The 21,244-nt window shown below is 36.0% G+C and overlaps 1 protein-coding gene across 7 annotated transcripts in view; it reads right to left on the minus strand.

The window, feature by feature from the left end:
* Nucleotides 1-21,244, minus strand: part of WDPCP (WD repeat containing planar cell polarity effector) — a 607,526-nt gene that overhangs the window by 226,533 nt on the left and 359,749 nt on the right. For all 7 annotated transcript variants that reach the window (XM_053200664.1, XM_053200665.1, XM_053200666.1 and 4 more), the window contains 2 exons: nucleotides 18,824-19,015; nucleotides 6,601-7,210 (listed from right to left, as the gene is read on the minus strand). In XM_053200664.1, the coding sequence (XP_053056639.1) occupies nucleotides 6,601-7,210; nucleotides 18,824-19,015 (802 nt within the window). The remainder of the gene's footprint in view (nucleotides 1-6,600; nucleotides 7,211-18,823; nucleotides 19,016-21,244) is intronic.

Below are 21,244 nucleotides of genomic sequence, written 5' to 3' on the forward strand. Positions count from 1 at the left end.
TGGAACAGACCAGAAACCTAATTGTAAGAGCTAAAAAGTCTAGGAGGAAACAGGGTTAGACAAACACTTCTTAAGATGGTACATAAAAAACACAAGTCATAAAATAATTTAAGAACTGAATTTCATTCAAATTAAAAACTTCTGCTACCCGAAACACGTTGTTAAATAAATGAAAAGGTAAAACTATGAGCTGGAAGAAAAACATTCATAATACTAGTGTCTCACAAAAGATTTTTATTCAGAATATATAAAAACTCTTACAACTCAATAATAAACAATCCAATTAAATTTGGGCAAAAGATTTGAATATATACTTTATCAGAGAAGATATATGGCAAATAAGCACATAAAAAGATACTAAGCTCCAATAGTCATCAGGGAAATGAAAATTAACACCATTACACACCCATTAGAATGGCCAAAATTAAAAAGACCATTAAGGCTAAGTGGTAGAACACAGAGCAACCAGAACTTCAAAATAGTTTCTTCTTCAGTTAAACATATCCTGAGCCTATGGCCTAGGCATTCTACTCCTAGATTTTTCCCAAGAGAAATTAGAATATATGTCAATATACGGGCGCCTGGGTGGCTCAGTCAGTGAAGTGTCTGACTGTGGCTCAGGAGGTGATCTCGCAGTTTGTGAGTTCCAGCCCTGCGCTGGGCTCTGTGCTGACAGCTCAGAGTCTGGAGCCTGCTTCAGATTCTGTGTCTCCCTCTCTCTCTGCTCCTCCCCTGTTCACGCTCTGTCTCTCTCTCTCTCTCAAAAATAAATAAGCATTAAACAAAATATATACATATATGTCAATATAAAGACTTGTACATGAAAATACATAGTATTTTTAGTGATATTAGCTTAAATCTGGAAACAATCCAGATGTCCATCAAGAGGTGGAGCAATATACAAATTGTGGTTTATCTACATAATGGGATACTACTCAGTAATGTAAAGGAAAATCTGAAGATGTACATACCAATATGGAAGATTCTCACAGATAAATGCTGTTTATCTCACAGATAAACAGATAAATGTTTTCACGTAGAAAAACACTAAAAAAGTACCTATTTTATGAGTCCTTTTCTATGAAATTTAGAAAAAGCAAATCTAATCAGTAATGAGAGAAAGCAGGTCAGTGCTCTTTTGGCCTTCAGGGAAATAGACTGCAAAGAGGTTTGAGAGAATTTTTTGGTGATGGAAATATTCTGTTTTGATTGTGGTGGTAATCATGAGGATACATAGATTTGTCAAAACTCATTAAACTGCACATTTGGAATGGGTACACTTTATTTTATGTAAATTATACTCCAATAAACTTGATTTAAAAATCCATCATCACTCTAGTTTAGCAGAATGCTGTCTGGAGTAACAGTCTATTTCAAATGATTTGAGATCCAAGTTTAAGATTACTAGGCATCTAAGAAATTATCTGACATTTCTTTCCAGCAATAAATTACCCACAATTACCACCTGGGTAAAGTTTAGTATTTTAAAAGCTCGCTAAAAGTAACTCTTTTGGAACAAACTGAGGGGTGCTGGTAGGGGTACGGGCTAAATGGGTGGTGGGCATTAAGGATGGCACTTGTTGGGATGAGCATTGGGTGTTATATGTAAGTGATGAATCACTAAATTCTACTCCTAAAATCATTATTACATGATATGTTAACTAACTTGGATTTAAATAAATAAATAAATAAATAATATAGTGATTATGCCTATATTATGACATATATACGTATAAATATGTATATGAGCTAAATATTCAGATTAAAGCCTTTTTTGATCCCCTTCTAGATGACAATTCTAACTTCTCCTTCAGGGGCTAATAGGTGTTCTGCGATAAAATCATTTTACATTTTATTTTTAAGCCAAGGGCCTTATTTGCCTGGAGTTTTAGTAACTTTTAGAACCTGGACCCTCAGATGAAAGTAGGTACATAAAAATATTGTTTCAGGATTTAATAGCTATCTTTTGTGATTAAAGAAAACTCTGTAGGGCACCTGGGTGGCTCAGTTGGTTGAGTGTCTGACTTCGGCTCAGGTCATGATCTCACAGTTCATGAGTTCAAGCCCCACATTGGATTCGCTGCTGTCAGTGCAAAGTCTGATTCAGATCTTCTGTCCCCTTCTCTTTCTGCCCCTCCCCTGCTTGTGCCCTCTCAAAAATAAATAATATTAAAAAAAAAATAAAGAAAATCTGTAATCACAATTGGAAATATTGACTGTTGTTTTAAATTTATTTCAGCCACAAATAACAGAAAAACCTCCTAAAAATGCCCTAAATAATAAAAGGTGTATTACTTACAATACTAAAAAAGTAATCAAAACAGAACTTTTGAAGAAAACCTATTTCTTATAAAAATACTAAGAGAAAAATCATCCTACTAATTTTCTAGACAGAATGATACACCCACACGCGCGCGCGCACACACACACACACACACTTTGCCTTTGATTTTCAAAATCCTATGAGAGGGCAGATGTTAGCTTTAATTATTTCTTGCCTAATATTATCACTTGAATATTTAACCTTTTCCTAACTTTGCAGGCTCTGGGAGAGCATTGCAAGGGCACTCCAGGTACATGGAATACTATCAAAATCACCATAGGAAGGAGGGAATGTGAGAGAAAGCACATGCCCCAAATGGGAAACTACAGTAGTGCAAAAACAGCTGGGGAGATGAAGCCTGAGAGGCAGACAAGGGCTTATCAACCCCTGAAGGATTTCAAGCTAGAGAATCCATGACCAAATCTGCAGTTAGATTACTCTGGTGGCAGTTCAGGGGATTATGAGAAGATTGGAAGGCAGAAGATTACAGAGAGCTACTACTTGATCGCTGCTTGAAAACAGGGAAGGTCCAGGTTAAGGTCATGACAGCAAGGCTGTACAGAGATGTTTTTGACAGTATTTAGAAGGTAGAACTGATGGGACTTGGCCACTGATTGCATATGGCATTAGGGGTGAGGGAAGATTCTAGGATGATTTCTGACTTGGGATTCCATCTGAATAATAGTACCATCCACCAAAATGAAGAATATAGAAGAAACAGGTTTGGGGAGAAAGAAATAAACTCCCAATCTACATAAAACAGGAGGAGAGCTAAAAATGGAACCTTACGGAGCCTCAACATATTCATGAATAGGCAGAAGGAGAACACAAACACGAAGAAAAGGTGTTATCTGGGGTCATGGAAGGCAAGTACAATGAGAATTCTGTGACAGAAGTGGTAAGCAACAATTAAGTGCTGAAAAGTCATCAAGTGACGTAACAGAAATGTATGTATCAAGTAGGAAGTCCCTGGTGACCTTTGCAAGAGCAGTTCCAGAAAACTAAAGACCCAAGCCAGAACTTGGTACTGTGAGGAGTGAATGGGGAGTGAAGAAGCAGAAAAAGTCAATGTTCACTATTATTTTGGTGAATCTGACTATGAACGAAGGTGATCATCTGACTAATAACAGAAGAGAAACAATGTTAAGGAAGAGATGTTTGTCTGTTGTTTGTTTTATGGTGGGGCTTGGGCCTGTGTCTTGGGGTATAGTAAGATTTTTGGGGGGAGTGGGAAAGCTGACAAAGTAAAGGTATCAAAAAGAATGTAGTGGGATCCAGAGTGGAAGTGGTGGTGGAACTAGTCTTGGACAAGAGGAAGGTCTCCTTTTCCATTGAATTGAGAAGGAAAGATTTATGTTCATGTAGATAAGAGGTTGGTTAGGTTGGGTGGGTAGGTGGTAAGAAGCAGATAAACTTAATGAAGTATCAATTAAAAGGGAAGATTCTCTTTTCAGAGGGCAGAGAGATAGATGATCATGTGAGTTTAAAGAGAGCAGTGGAAGTTGAAAAAGGTACTGATGAGAATGGAAAAGCTTTAATATCTCTGTAATATAATTAGGGACCTGTCTTTTAAAAATTAATCTCAGTCTACATATGTGGAAATATGGGACAATGACTGCCAAGCAAAGAAATCTGATTATATTTTGCTTTATATGAGACAGTACTTCTTGGCTTCCGCGTGGGAGGATGATACTTCTAGCTCCCTCCTGAGGAAGGCATGCCCTTCAAATTCTTCTAACAGTAGTGATGGCCTTTTAATCCCCAACACATTTGCATGATGATTATAAGGATTTAGAATGGAAGCTCTAGTCTTGGAACAAAGTTTTCCTTCAACATTACACTGACCTATTCTAAAAGTCAAACTCCAAAAATCTTAGCATATTGGCACCAGCCACTGCCACGTTTACATATGACAGCATTCTATTTTAAACTATGATCTATGTCAGCTTCTTAAATTGTAAGCTACACCTTGCATGTCAAATTTTCCAAAGGCTTGCATAACAAGCTTATGAAAAAATCTCGTAAATGCTCCCTAGTGGGGAAACTGCACATGCAACTACCTGTTTATATATGCAGTAACTTGAATTATACATGAAAATTCCACATGGATGCCCAGAATCAGCACTGTGTTAATTCAAGAAGTATATTAAAATTTTTGGATGTATTTAGTAGCAGAACCTAAGAAAAATCTGTTCTTTAAACAGGGTTTTCTTTAAAAAAAAAAAAAAAGATCTGTTAGTTGGAATCTACTGTTTCAAGGAATCTACTCTTCCTAGAAAAATTAATAATCTGTAATAAATATTAATCTTATAATGTGTTTTTTAAAATTCTGGGAAACTCCATATCTAGATCTTTTAAAGAGTCTGTAAGTCTGCAAAATTTCCCTATCCCATAAAACTTAAGTCATATTGAAAATAAAATTTTAATGATAAATGTCAGTTGCAGAAGTTATCACCTTTTCATTTGAATGCTTGACTTCTATTGGATAATTCTCTTCCAAGAGACCTTCTTGGGAAAAAGATGTGACAGCCAACTCATTGCCTAATTGATTTAGGAACAGTGCCCAGGGAGACAGTCCAATTAAGTTTACAAGCTGGCAATTAGCAGGAAGCCCTCTAAATCCCTACACTGAGAGCCTGTTTACTTTAGTAAGAAGGCAAATGTGCTAGAGATAGGAAGAGAAAGCTGTGCTTTTTGCAAAGCTGTTGTGAGTAGGCCCACAAGGGAGGGCTGAAGAAAAGCTAGGTATATGTGGGCAGACAGCCTTCTGTTTGACAGGTAACTGGGTAATTTAGAGAGTGTGTGTGTGTGTATGTGTGTGTGTGTGTGTGTGCATGCATGTGTGTGTGTGTGTGTGTGTTTTAACAGACATGCAAAACATCTAACATCCACTTTAATGAGCGTTGTGTATGGAGACATACAACTGTTAAACATGTAGTTGGGCAAAGAACTGGATTATTTTATAATAAATGAGATTCTAAACATTTTTTCTTGGACAACATTAACATTATATATAAATTTAGATGCATTTTTATTATGTGGAAAGAACACAGACCTCACATTATATCCATTATACCTTTCAAGTTAATCAAGTCATTTTTAAGTACATTTATTTCATCAGTTCAATTTCAGAGGCAAGTAGATCCATTAAAAAATAATAAACTGACATATACTTAACAAACACTACAGTCTCTTTAAAAACTTAACTTTGGGAGCACCTGGCTAGCTCAGTCACTTAAGCGTCTGACTCTTGATTTCAGCTCAGGTCATGATCTTGATGTTCATGAGATTGAGCACCGCATCAATCTCATGAACAGCTCTGTCAGCACAGAGCCTGCTTGGTATTCTCTGTCTCCCTCTCTCTCTCTCTCAAAATAAATAAATAAATATTTTTTTTAAAAATAAAAACTTAACTCTGTATCACAGAGCCAAACCATGCATAGAGTTTAAAAATGTATTGACTTTTCTATGTTTTCAAGTTGCGATAAAATGCATTAATTAAAATCTATTTTTTAAACCTAAATCTATTTTTTAAGCCTTATACACTCCAATCTGAGAAGCAATACATACATATTATATAAAATAATTTTAATAGGGGCATCTGGGTGGCTCAGTCGGTTAAGCGTTAGACTACAGCGTAGGTCATGATCTCCCAGCTCGGGAGTTCGAGCCCTGCATCGGGCTCTGTGCCAACAGCTCTGAGCCTGGAGCCTGCTCCAGTTTCTTGTCTCCCTCTCTCTGTGTCCCTCCCCTACTCACACTCTCTCTCAAAAATGAGTAAACATAAAATCAATCAAATCAAATCATTTTAATAGAAAAATTATCATCACATTCCTTCAACACAAAAATTTTTAATGGACATAGTAAATAGTTTTAGAATATTCACATATGCATTTATTTTGGAAGGTATCAAATGTGGAAGTTTAAGCTTTTCATTCATCACAATGGACAATTAGTGCAATTTCCAAATTCTTCACTATCTAATGTTCCCTAACACTTAGAAAATCATCCACAAAGCTTTCTTAAACCATATGAGGGCACCTGGCTGGCTCAGTTGGTGGAGCATGTGACTCTTGATCTCAAGGTTGTGAGTTTGAGTCCCACGTTGAGCATAGAGATTACTTGGAAAAAAAAAACACAACTACATGAAATGTCTGAAAGGCAAGCCTATTTATGGGAAGACATAGAAAACCTACATTTCTAGAATGGTTTTATTCTCTTAATCATAATGTTATCATCATAAACATTTTACTTACTCACCAACTTCCTTGACTTACCAAGTTTAAACAAAAGTGCACCCAAAGGTCCTCTGTCAAACCTGAGGAAGAGGAGATCATAGATGTCCCCACTTTTAGGCTTCTGAGAAACCACCTGAGGAGCTATCCACTGCATTTGAACAAGACTGCTGGAAATGTCAAAGAATTTATTGAACTGCAGAGTCTCCCTGGGTGAGCGGTCTTCAGCCAAGAGCTGGATGTTAATAGGGGATAGAGCCATATCAAAAATTTGCAGCTCCCCTTGGTTGCTGCCAACTAGTAGAATGGCGCCACTTGGGTGGCAGCTTATTAATGAAGGCAAAAGTTTAGCCTGGGCTAAGAGAGTTACTCTACGGTGAGCTTCATAAAGAATTACTGAAGAATCTTCACAGCCCAGAATCAGTTTGTCTTCAGTAACATTCCTGCAGCAGCTAATGGCCTTCGATCTTAGTGGTATTCTGGTTATTGACACACACTGGATTTTATTCCGAACACATTCATAGATGCAGCTGTCAGCCATGGGCTCTTTGTCTACACTGATGGAGTGCTCCACTGTCAACACCTGATAAGGCTGTTTATTGCCAAAGCGAACATCCAGCGGATCCCATTCTGTGCGGACACAGCTCAGAACCTGTGAGAAAAGTATCAAGTATGTTCACACAGACCTTGGTTTTTCTTCAGCTGTCACACATATGACTGCATATTAATCCAGCATCCCATTGAAGACCATCAATTATCACCTTAAACATCAGCAACACTTAAATATGTATGTGCATATATATTTGTGCATCTCTCATAGAACACATAAATATATATAGCACATATATAACACAGCTGCAGAAATTGTAACATTTTAACTTTAACACTTTGTTTTTGAAAGTCTGTAAATAACTTAATGTTCAATATATAAAAACTAATAAGGTGGGCTTTTACTAAAATAGTATGGTAGTAGAATATCTAAAAATATCAGTTTAATTTTTAAAACAATGAATAAAGGACTTATTTATTTCTTTTAAACACCAAGAGTTTATTTCTTTTTCTTTTTTTCTTTTTTGTTAGGAGCACCTGGGTGGCTCAGTCAATTAAATGTCCAGCTCTTGGTTTCAGCTCAGGTCATTATCTCATAGTTTGTGGGTTCAAGCCCCACATCAGGCTCTGTGTTGACAGTGCTGAGCCTGCTTAGGATTCTCTCTGCCCCTCCCCTGCTCGCACTTGCATGTACGCACACTCTCTCACTCAAAATAAATAAAAACTTTAAAAAAATAAAGTTATTAAAATATACCCTACTGACTGAAGAGCTATCTGAAAGGAAAATTTGTCAATACATTTTCTAGCTATAAGGTGCTCTGTTAGCAGATCATTTGCAAATAGGAAGTTGAAAACACCAAATGCAATTAGGTAGTCATTGCAAAATACCAAGAAAAAATACAGACTTCTTAATCCAAACTTGCATATACTAAGACATCTCTCATATTTATGCAGCTGGTTTTTCCTCCCCAAATGAACTTAGTCAGGAGATGATCAGGTCAAGATATAATGTTAAGATAAAGTACAGTGTATAGTTAAGGGAGAAACATTAAATGACAATGCTCTGAAAAAAAAAGCACAAAGGAGAGAAAATAATCCAAAAACAGAGGACCCTGGCTGATGAGACTCATGTAAGCTAACAAGATTAATTTGATGTCTTCTATCATCTTCCATAAGGCTTGTTCAATGTTATCCTCTACAAACTTCATGATCAAGAATTCCCTTCTTTCACTGAGTTCTTGGTCTTTCTTTTTTTCTTTTTATTGAGGTATAATTGATATATATTATATTACTTTCAGGTGTACAACAAAATGATTCAATGTTTGTATATATTGAAAATGATCATTATAGGAAGTCTCATAAACATCCATCATCATACACAGTTATAAACTTTTTTTCTTGTGATAAGTACTTTAAGATTTACTGTCTTAGCAACATTGAGTTCTTGGTCTTAATCCTATCTTCAGGCACTCCTCAGATTAGGTGAATTCTGAAATCTAATAACTCTTTAAAGATTCTTAAAAAATACATGCCAGAGGTTTCAGGAACTAGTCAGTAGAATTCAAATGGGAATGGCTGTGGTAAAGGACACGGTGAAAAGTTTTAACAAAGGCATAGTGAGCAGGCAAAGAATGAGATGCAGAAGAACAGTGTTGATAATTAAGGGATGAAAAAATAAACACCTAAAAAAATTTTTTTTAATGTTTATTTATTGTTGAGAGAGACAGAGACAGAGAATGAGCGGGGGAGGGGCAGAGAGAGGAGACACAGAATCTGAAGCAGGCTCCAGGCTCCGAGCTATCAGCACAGAGCCTGACATGGCGCTCGAACTCATGAGCTGTGAGATCATTACCTGAGCCGAAGTTGGATGCTCAACCGACTAAGCCACTCAGGTGCCCTTAAAGACTTTTATAGTGTGTGGTGGCCTGCTTAAAGTCTGGAGATCTTTAGAAAAAAGATCTCTGCTTTAATTCTAAAGTAATAGGAAAGTACAAAGAAGAAAAGCACAGAAACAGACAGTGTGTTAGCTAAACCACAGATTATGCTATGTTCCAATGGGTCAGTTAAGAAAAACTGTGACAGCAGACCTAAGAATAGATGACCATGATTCAATGTTTTATTTTTTTGTTGTTTGCTTTCTGTTTTGTTTGTTTGTTTTTTAATGTTTATTTATTTTTGAGAGAGAGAGAGAGAGCGCGCACACAAGTGAAGGAGGGGCAGAGACAGGGAGGGAGACACAAAATCCGAAACAGGCTCCAGGCTCTGAGCTGTCAGCACAGAGCCCGGTGTGCGGCTCTAATTCAGGACTGTGAGATCATGACCTGAGATGAAGTTGGCCACGTAACCAACTTAGCCACCTGGGCACCCCGTTTGCTTTTTGTTTTTTTAAAGAAAACTGTGTAATAAAGAAAGAAATGATAAGAGTTTAAAACTTCAAGCCAAGAAAGAACAGAAAAGGTAAAGAAGAATCCTAAAGGTCTTGGAATTTCTAATTTCAAGGATAAACAAGCTGGTAGTTTCATTCCTAAAATGAATTGTTTCAGTCAAGTTTGAATCAGTCAGCTTTAAGGCTGAAACTTGTTGAAAAATGCACACTGAGATTATTTCATTTTTATTCTTAAAAAGGCTAAATTTGAAAAAGGTAGACAGAGCTGTTCCAAAAGTCATCAAAAAAGGAACAGTTTAGAGTAGGAAAAGCATTAAATAGTTAATATAACTGATGCCCTCTCCGGAAGATATTTTAAAATTAAGAAAGCACAGAAAGCAGAAAAGCAATTATAGTGAGCTGGAGACAGGCTCAAGATTGTCATGTTTCATGTTTAGCTATAGAGGGCTGGTTCAAACTAAGTGTTTATCGGGACACCTGGCTGGCTTAGTGGGTAGAGGATTCGACTCTTGATCTCAGGGTCATGAGCTCAAGCCTCATGTTGGGTGGAGAGCTTACTTAAAAAAAAAACTAAGTGTTTATTATGACCATGAATATAGCATCCCTGATTCTGGCAAAGTGGTGATGGTGGCACTATAGTTTTTGAATCTCTCTAAATCCCTACATGAAAGAAACAGTTCAACTAAATAGCAAAACCAAAAACCTATGGATGACTAGATGAGAATTCGAGAGAGCATTGTATGTAATGACTTTATGCTCCAATAATGTAAATAAAGTACAACTATTTAAAAATGCAAAGGAAAGAATTGATAAAAACATAGGCAAAAAGTTTCTGAATATTCTCAGTAATTTATATTAGTAGTGGTAGTATTAGTAGGATTATTCTCAGACTGTTAAGTGTATACTGTGACATTAAAGTAAGCAAGTAATTGTGAGGTATTATAATTCATCTCCCATGTCCCTGAAAACTAGGATTTTTGTATGAAAAAGAGGAGACACAGATGTAATATAGAAGAGGTTAAATTTAAAACCCTGTATCCTGAATTTGAGTTAGAAGTAACAATGTGAACTCACTCTGAATATATATATATATATATATATACATATATATACACACACACACCTATATATATATATATATATATATATATATATATATAAAATATGTAGCTCATCCTACTAAAGATACCTAGAAATAATGCCCAATCCAATAACAACACATTATCCCTAGCTCCCAAACTTGGGCTTACAATACCATTTTCCATGAAAAGAAACCAGAGCTTATTAAAGAAATGGCAAATTCCAGATCTGAGGCAGGAAATGTTTAAGATAAGCATGAAACATACTGTCATAGCAAATAGCAGGGAAGCTACCCAAGACTACTGAGGTCATGACAAAAAGAGGAACCAACTTGTAGAGGCTCCAAATATGAGACAAATTTGAGCTTTCAATAGGATAATGACTACAATTTATAAAACCCATCAAATCAAATATATTTAAATTCATAAATTATCAATGCTACTTAAAAAACAAAACTAATTGGTTTTCTTCAGGGAGTGATAAGGAACCAACTCATTATCTTGAAAACTAGTAAATAAAAGAAAAGAAACAGACATTTATCCTGATTATAATACATGAATTCAACCACTAGGAAAACAAATAGGAAATGAGTAGAAGTATCTATAAAAGTATCCCAATAAATGAAAAACTAGTAATTAGAATATCATCATTTGCAACCTAATGAATTAATGGATCTAGGCACTGAGAATTAGTAGCTGCTAACATCAAAGAAGAGAGACAACCAAGAGAGAACCTGACGTTACGTGCCTTCTGATGAAAAGAACACACCGCCCCACAGTCTTGCCAAAACTGACTAACTTGCAGAATTTTCAAAAGACAGAGAAACATGTTGAACCACATGATTATGCAAACAACAAAATCTACACTATGAGACACTGCAGTTTCAAAAGATAAATTTTAAGGAAAAGAAAGCAATGGAGAGGGGGATTTGTATACTAAAAGAGAAACATTAAAGTGGTTTTTAAAAAAATTTTTTATGTGTATTTATTTTTGAGGGGGGGGGAGGGGCAGAGAGAGAGGGGGATAGAGGATCCAAAGCAGGCTCTGTGCTGACAGCAGCGAGCCCAATGCAGGGCTTGAACTCACAAATGGCGAGATAATGACCTGAGCCAAAGACGCTCAACCGACTGAGGCACCCTGAAGTGTTTTAAATGGATAATACTAAACTAAAGTTTTAGGAGATGTATTAGGGTGATAAAAACTATATGGGTATATAAGAAAGTGATTAAAAGTCATGACAGAGGTTACTTTTGGGGAACAGGAAGGGTTGAAATCATGATAGTACATTCATAGTACTTCTGGGCACCTGGCAAAGTTCTACTTCTTGACTTGAGTGTGGTTCCAGGGGTATTTCCTTTGTAATAGCTCATTAAACTATACATTTAGTTCATGTGGTTTTCTTTATGCATGTTTTTTTTTTACAATAAAGAGATTTTTTTTAAAAGCTACCATCCCTAGAAAATAAAATCTTTGTTACGTAGTTGAAAGCTAACACAGTACATACATTTCTTTGGAAGAGACGTTTCTCAAATATTCTGGCTTTTCAGTTGAATGCATTTATAACACTTTCTGAATTTTTTTTAATCAAATTATGCCATATTGAAAGTTCATCTCATTTTTACTTTTTCATTAGTTGCTGCTCCTCTTAATCACTGCAAAAATAGTTTTAAGCTTTATGGGAAAAAGGTTATCTTCGTGAGGTTATATTTCCCTATCCCTGACTACAGGTTTTAAGGTTTAATAGCTCTGCTTAGGTGGTTTTGATTAAATTGGTAAACAAATTCAGTGACCCCTTCTGAGTAATACAGCTTGAAATTACCATCATACTCAGAAAGTATTACCTAATCCATATAGCTGAAAAGTTAAAATACCTGCTCAAATACAAAGGTAAGGGAAGAATTAGTTGTGTAGTCATCACATTTTTGACAAAGTGAATGAATTAAATAGTTCTGTGATGACTATAATAACTTTCTAAAAAGGAATACATAAAGAGTATGTGGAATTTAAATAAAAATGATTACCATGTTATATATGATAATCCACACACACACCATTAAAAGCTGTTTTAAAATGAATTTACTGATAAAAATTTCTTTCTCTGAGCACTATCTATTGTATATTTTTCAAAGAAATTTTTTTTCCTAGACTACATAACTCTCTCTGCTCTCTGCTTCTAATTAAGATATGTGCTGTTGTTTAGAGCTCTGCGGTGTGAAATTAGACCAGGAGTTTTCTAATATCCATAAAATAATTAAAAAATGTTCCTCCTCCGAAAGACAGATAATTCAGTCACAGAGAGCTTAGTTCTATGTTTCCTTTGTTTTCTTTTTTTTTTTAGCTGCTTGGTAAGCCAATTTTCTACTTAGAATCTACTGTTAAAACTCTCATTTGGTTCAGTATGTGGGCTTTATCCTTTCCATGGTCTGTTATGCAAAAATGATGGGTTTTTTTTTGTTTTTTTGTGTGTTTTTTTTTTTTTTTTAGTTTGCTGTAAAGCAGTGACTCTTAACTTGGACGCACATGAGAATCACCTAGGGAACCTGTTAAAGAATACTGGTGCCTCCTCCCTCTCAGGAGGTTCAGATATAACTAGTCTGGGTGGGCTCCTTTGTAAAAGCTCTGCAGGTGATTGTAATGTGTTGCCAAGGCTGGGAACCACGACTCTAGGATCTTGCCACTTTCCAACTAAAAGCTTATTATTATATTTTCTGATTGAACTTAGATGGGAAATGCTTTTTAAAAATTCTATTTTTTTTACTGTTTATTCATTTATTTTTGAGAGAGAGAGAGAGAGAGAGAGAGAGAGAGAGAGAGAGAGAGAGAGCAGGATAAGGACAGAGAGAGACACAGAGTCCGAGGCAGGCTCTGAGCTGACAACACAGAGCTGGATGCGGGGTGTGAACCCATAAACTGTGAGATCATGACCTGACCCAAAGTCAATGCTTAACTGACTGAGCCACCCAGGCACCCCTAAAAATTCTATTTTTTAACAGATGCAATGACTAAATTTCCTTTCTATGAGGTTGCTACTTTTTTAGTTTGAATTTTACGGAACTGATAAACTGAGGGTTGATGGGGGTGAGAGGAAGGGTAGGGTGGGTGATGGGTATTGAGGAGGGCACCTGTTGGGATGAGCACTGGGTGTTGTATGGAAACCAATTTGACAATAAATTTCATATTAAAAAATAAATAAATAAAAAGCATAGTACAAAATATTTAAAAATTTAAAAAAAAGTATATTGTATCTTTTATTCTGATGATTGGTTCAAGAAGTCTATTGGTGACCAGTGAAAAAAATTTAAAGACATATGTCTGAATACCGCTTTTATCGACTAGTGGTTTTTGTTCATGATAGTCTAAAAAATGTGCTACAATTAATTCATAGTTAAAAATTATGTCCTCAATGGGAAAAAAAGAAATAATTATTTCTTTAGAGATTTCGTCCAAAGACATATGCATATGTCTTTTGCATATGGAAGTTCACACGAGGGTCTGAAAAAGAAATCTTTTTTCTTTACTAACTTTTTTAAAAGATTTACTTATTTTGCGGGCTCCTGGGTGGCTCAGTTCATTGAGCATACGACTTTGGCTCAGGTCATGATCTCACCATTCATGAGTTTGAGCCCTGCGCTGGGCTCTGTGCTGACAGCTCAGAGCCTGGAGCCTGCTTCAGACTCTGTGTCCCCCTCTCTTTCTGCCCCTCCCCTGCTTGCACTCTGTCTCTCTCTCTCTAATAAACATTAGCAAAAAAATTTAAGGGTTTACTTATTTTTGAGAGAGAGAACACAAGCTCTCTCTGAAGCAGGCTTCCACTGACAGCAGCAAGCCCAAGGCGGGGCTCGAACTCACAAACCATGAGATCATGACCTGAGCTGAAGTCGGGTGCTCAACTGATTGAGCTACCCAAGCACTCCCTGAAAAAGAAATCTTTGCAAATTTTTCCAAGAGTCTAACTTCGATAGACTGAAAAGGCCAAATCCAAGAAAAAGCTACTCTTGCTTAAAAAAAGAAAAAGGAATTATGTATCTTAATATATAGTAGGAGTGAAAAGGGGGGCATTAACTATGCAATCATTGATGAATAGCTAAAAATCACATACAAATACATCACCAGGAGCAAGGGAGACAAAAGCAAAAATGAACTATTGGGACTTCATCAAAATAAAAAGCTTCAGCACAGTGAAGGAAACAATCAACAAAACTAAAAGGCAGACTATAGAATGGGAGAAGATATTTGCAAATGACTTATCTGATAAAGGGTTAGTATCCAAAATCTATAAAGAACTTATCATACTCAACACTCAAAAAACAAATAATCCAGTGAAGAAATGGGCAGAAGACATGAACAGACACTTTCCAAAGACACACAGATGGCTAACAGACACATGAAAAGATGCTCAACATCATTCAACATCAAGGAAATATAAATCAAATCCACAATGAGATACCACCTCACACCAGTCAGAATGGCTAAAATTATCAACACAAGAAGCAAAAGGTGTTGGTGAGGATGCAGAGAAAGGGGAACTCTCTTGCACTGTTGGTGGGAAGGCAAACTGGTACAGCCACTTTGGAAAACAGCATGGAGGTTCCTCAAAAAGTTAAAAATAGAACTACCCTACAATCTAGCAAGTGCACTACTAGGTATTTACCCAAAGAATACAGAAATACAGATTCAAAGGGGCACATGCACCCCAATGTTTACAGCAGCATTATCAACAATAGCCAAGCTACGGCAAGAGGCAAATGTCCGCTGACTGATGAATGGATAAAGAAGATGTGGTATGTATGTATGTATGTATGTGTGCATATATATATATATGTATGCTGAGTATATATACATATATATATGTGTGTGTGTGTGTGTGTGTATATATACAATGGAATGCTACTCAACCATCAAAAAGAATGAAATCTTGTCATTTGCAACGTGGATGGAGCAATAGTGTATTATGCTATGCAAAATAAGTCAGTCAGAGAAAGACAAATACCACATGATTTCACTCGTATGTGGAATTTAAGAAACAAAACATGAACATATAAGAGCTGGGGAAAAGAAAAACAAAGGGAAACAAACCATGAGAGACTCTCAGAGAACAAACTGAGGCTTGATGGCTGGAGGTGGGTGGGGGATGGGCTAGATGGCTGATGGGTATTAAAGGAGGGCACTTGTTATGATGAGCACTGGGTGTTGTATGTAAGTGATGAACACTGAATTCTACTCCTGAAACTAATACTACACTGTATGTTAACTAACTAGAATTTAAATAAAAATTTGAACAAAAAAATCATGTGTAAGTATCATGTACAACTTTATAAAAATCTATTTAAAAAGTTACATAAAATGGATAATTTTCCAGAAATACAAATTAAGGAAAAAACAGAATTCCTGAAAAATAAGCAACCCTTCCTTTAAAACACCACACCCAGGCAAATTTCATGTGTGAGTTTTACCAAACACTCAAACATCAGATAATTCCTTTTGGTACTGTTTCAAAGACGAGAAAAAGAAAAAGCTAGCCAAATCATTCCATAGGTCTAGTACAACCTTCATATGGAACTTAGAAAGGATAGTAAAAGAAAGTAAAATAGCTTACCAATCTCATTTTTGAGCAAATTGTAAAGCCCCTTTAATGTTTCTTCCTTACTATCTAAGTAGAATCAATCATTCTGTACTGGCTACTACTATATAGCATACACATACTCTATCCACAGCATCATTTAATGCCTTAGTGCACCTACATGTTTTCATATTTGTCTCTCATTGGTGGACACTAAGATCCCTGCAGGCAGGGTTATTTTATGCATTCATATTCCCTGTAATGAAATACAGTGTTTACTTCAGGGTCATGCTCAATAGTTGTCAAATGATGTAGAAACAGAAGGAAGGGCCTTTCTTCCTTGTGTAATGTGTATAGGCAGGACGTGAAAAATAAAGGCAGTGAGTAAACAAACCACTTGGCTAGAACACAGGTTTGCATAAGGAAGTAACATTGGAAAGGTAGGTCAGGGCCAGTCAATGTGGGCTTTTCAATGCTGAGGCTGTTAGTTATGCTAAAGGCATTTTAGCAAGCAATGGCTAAATCAGACCTGTGCAGAATCCAGATGAGCACTTTTTAGAGCTATTACAGACCTAAAGAGGTGATCTATCTGGTTGAAATCTATCATTTTAAAAACAGACAACTAAAGTCTGAGAGGACAGGTTATCTATCCAAGGCCAAAGAATACAAAACTAGCTAAAAGCAGGCAGAAGCTTAGAGGCAGTAAGCTTGATTAATGTCAGACAGTTAGTATGTATATTGTCTGACCAACAGGTAAACCAAGTTTGTCTAACTCCAAAGTACATCATCTAGATGACACCAGGAGATGAGGTATATAAAACATATGTATACCCTTTAAGCACTCCTAATTTCATGTAGTACATTCATTTCACATACAGGTAATTTGTGTAAAGTTTAACTAAATTATTTTTACCTTTATTCTAAGGCAGAACATTTAGAATTCTAATTAGCTTTATTACAGTCATTTTGATGAACTCTTTTACTCAATTAGCTTCTGAACCCAAGATCAATAAAACAGAAGGCATGAAAAGCCAATGAATAGGAACAAAGCACTTCCTTAGCCTCACAAAATCCACACCTAAAGCATTATAAATAGTTTTAGTTACTATAACAAAACTGGAAAAGTTCCAGAAAAAGGTGAATTAATTAATTAGAAAGGACTCTACAGTCTTAAAAGATAGCCTGGAAGTTTATAACACCAGAAAAAGTAGGTAGGGACAGAAAAAACCTGGACTTGTTCACTGTATCTCAGAATACTAACTCCGAGAAATACTTCATAAAGTCTAAATGATAATAAATTTAGAGAAAAAATAGACGTATACTACAGTTATTCCTTGCCTTAGGATGGATTCACGTCCCAATAAACCAATCATATGCTGAAAATATCCTTAGTTGAAAATACCCTTAGTTGAAAATACCCTTAGTTGAAAATACACTTAATACACCTAACCTACTGGACCTCACAGCTTAGCCTCAACTACTTAGACATGCTCAGAACATTCACATTAGGCTACAATTGGGCAAAATCATCTAACACACAGCCTATTTTATAATAAAGTATTGAGTGTCTCATGTAATTTACTGAATACTGTGCAGAAAGCAAAAAACAGAATGGTTTTATGGATACAGAATGGTCGTAAGGGTATGTGGCTGTGATTGCATGGCTGGCTGGGAGCTGCGCTGTCTGCCACTGTCCAGCATTATGAGAGAGGATCCTATCACCTATCACTACACTGAGAAAAGATCAAAATTCAAAATTCCAAGTATGGTTTCTACTAAATGTGAATTGCTTTCACATCCTGGTGAAGTCAAGAATCGTAAGTCAAATCATCTGTAAGTTGAACTGTCTATGTTCTACTCAGGCAAAAACTTAAAAAAGAATAAGGGAGGGTTGCTTTTGTTAAGTTATAAAAAAGAAAAACAAATTCCATACTCAAAGTACTGGTACAAGTTGAAATTACCTGTAGGTTCACAATAATGAATGATGATAGAACCACTGTCAGGAATAGACAGGGTAGAATACTGTCCTCGCCTCCTAGATTAACCCTTTTGGTGCTCCTGTCTGAGGCAGGATACCAGATGAGGCCATAGTTCTACAGCCCTCCTGATAAATTCTTGCCTTAGCCATGGTTTGGCTCCACAGTCTTCTACCAAATAGGCATCTGACTAATGTTTACTGATTCATTAACTGAAGTTTAAAGAAGGTGATTGATAACATAACTTTGGCAAGCAAGAAATTACAGGCAAGCCGTAATGATAGTACTAATAATGATATTAATAAGAATCACACAATGATCAGCGTTTGAGTTTACCATATGTAGATACTGCTCTAAATGCATGTCATAACTTATTTTTCTTCGTTAACTCTATTTTTCAGATAACAAAACCATGGTGCACACAGGTTAATTAGTTGCCCAAGGACAAAGGGCTAGGTAGTGGCAGAGCTAGGATTTGAACCCAGAAGCCTGTGTTCTTAATCAATGTGAGACTCAGGCCAGCCCTGGAACTGTCTATCTTGCAGATAGGATACTTTAAAGGATCCCACTTTATATGTACTTTCCTTTTTTCAGTATTTAGAAAAATAAATTATACATTAAAAAAAGTATTCATCTTTATTTCAGAATCAAAAAAACTAATAATCCTATTTTATTTGTTCTTCAATAAAATGTATATGTTTGCTTTAGATTTACCTCCAGTCTTCCTTGAGCATAACCTAGGAGCAGCAGATTGGCTCTGTCCTTCTCAGGAGAAATGGGGGCCCAAGGCCAGGCATCATCACTGACCAGCGGCCACCAGCAAACAACTGTATCTTGAACACAATTGATGGCTAGATGACGGTCTGCTGTCCTGTTTACTGGGCCCGGTATCTCAGAATAGGAAATCTAATGATTAAGAAAAAAAAGCACATAAGAATCATTTTTTAATGCAAAATCCTCGATGTATTACAAAAATTAAAGCATCTGTAAATGTAGATAAATGCAAGTAAATATGCATGTTAAACATGTGCTTAAGGAGGTGTCAGAATTTACCAAATTCTTTTGACACATATATAAAAAAGACATATGTTCAAAATTCTCCCCATTTTTAGCAGAGGAAAGGGAAAGGAGAAATGTGAGTTAGGGAGGAATTGGCTGTAGCAATCCCAATCAATACCAAAATGTACAGTCATGGCTGCTTGACAGCATCGACCTACACATAGGATTTAAGACCAGCTATATTAAATGACAAGTTCAGTACTGCTGACCAAGAGTATCTGACTACTGTTTAAGACATAACATGTTAACAATGACTGACAACAATAAAAGGAAAAACAACTTGATGCAAATATCACTTTAAAGAATATATGAGACATATACACATATATTCTGCATAAAGGGATAAGCCACAGCATCATGCGTAAAAGTTTATGCAGCTTCTGAGAATTATGCTTCTCTTTCTTAGGAAGGATTTGTAGAATTTATTATTCAAACTATGTTATTTTGGAACATGGTTATTTGAAAACATAAGCACGGCACCATCTGGGTGACACATGCCAAGGAAATATAGATTGCACCGTATTTCTGCTTAAGGAATTAATGGAAGGTTGATAGCTTGGAAGAAAAAAAAAAAAACTATCTTGCCATTGCTGGTCAGCAATAATCGAACCACTTTCTGGGGATTAAGCGCATGGCTAAGCCTACTGGACCAGACACTAGCAAAGGGCAGGGGGTCTTCTTATCAGAGAAATGCTTCTGGAGCCAGTCTCACTACATGACAGATTGCTTTCATATTCCTGTCTGCAAGGCAACAAAGGATGGCAGTAATGCGATAATGCCAGAGTGCAATGGGTGTTAAGAACCCGTTGCATTTATGTATTGTATTTAGTAAATAATCAGGCTCATCCAAATTGTGATCTCACCACTCAACCAAGGCCATTAAAATCAAGGTTAATGCTTTAATAATCCTCTGCTATTTTTTTTAATATGGTCAAAAGGAACCCTTTTCTATTTGCATGGCCATAATATTATTGACCTCTTCATCCTCTGAATGCACATCAAAAGGAACTGAAATCAAAGTAATTACCAGTGTTGTTCTCTCATGGTAAACATTTAACTCCTTGCACTGTCCCTTCACTGTTAAATAAATTGAATTGGATTTTTTAAATGTAGCCTGGAAAACTTGCTAAAGGTCAGTAGATTCAGGATATTTACCCTGCAATTTTCTTTGCCAAAATTATTTCAATCTGAAAGAATTATGGTACAGCTGTAAAGAAAAATAGGATTATAAATACACTATTTCTTTGTTTTAAAATCCAAATGGGCAATGACAGACAACACAGATGTACCTTATGCTTTGAAGTGCAAATTCTTATATTTATGCTCTCAATATTATTATTTTGACTACTTATCTTCTTATTTGAGAGGAATACCACAATGGGATAGCTAGGTCCTTACAAATATACATACAATATTTTGACATCCTATTGCCATGTCACACATTATTTAGGAATTTCTAGATGAAAAAATAGAGTTAAAACAAGAAACTGGCACTTTCAGTCCTCATAGTGCACATCATGTATGTTATCTGAAATTTTCTGTTTCCTGTGAGTTTTAATGGCATCAGTTTTCTATCATGATGGTCAATAGGGCAAGTAAAGTGAACAAGTTTCTTAAATTATTCTTCCAAAAGACAAATGGCAGTTTTTACTAAGTATTAAATATATATACATATTAAACATTGAACCAGAAAGTGAAATCCATGGGCTCTTCCAAAGGGAAGCAGGTTACTTCCCTGCATGCATAGTCCAATGCATAGACATGGAGTGCCCATGTTATTCTCAAATCCAAAGGCATAAAGAACAAACAAACAAGTAATTCCCTTACTTAAGGTGCAAGAGTCCATATACCAGGTCTATTTTCCACATCTCTTCATAAGAAAAGATGACATCCTGGCAGTTTCTCTCTGATCCCATTAATGGGTAGCTACGATCCTTCAGCTGAGAAGACTGTACTAAGCTATCCATCACATCTAAGATGGGGAACTAGTCATAAAAAATTTTACGCAATAGCATTGAAAACATTTTAAATAGTTTGAGTTAATGCACATTGGAGCATTTTATTTATTTATTTATT

This window comes from Acinonyx jubatus, chromosome A3 (genome assembly GCF_027475565.1).
Source record: "Acinonyx jubatus isolate Ajub_Pintada_27869175 chromosome A3, VMU_Ajub_asm_v1.0, whole genome shotgun sequence".
NCBI classification, from domain to species: domain Eukaryota; kingdom Metazoa; phylum Chordata; class Mammalia; order Carnivora; family Felidae; genus Acinonyx; species Acinonyx jubatus.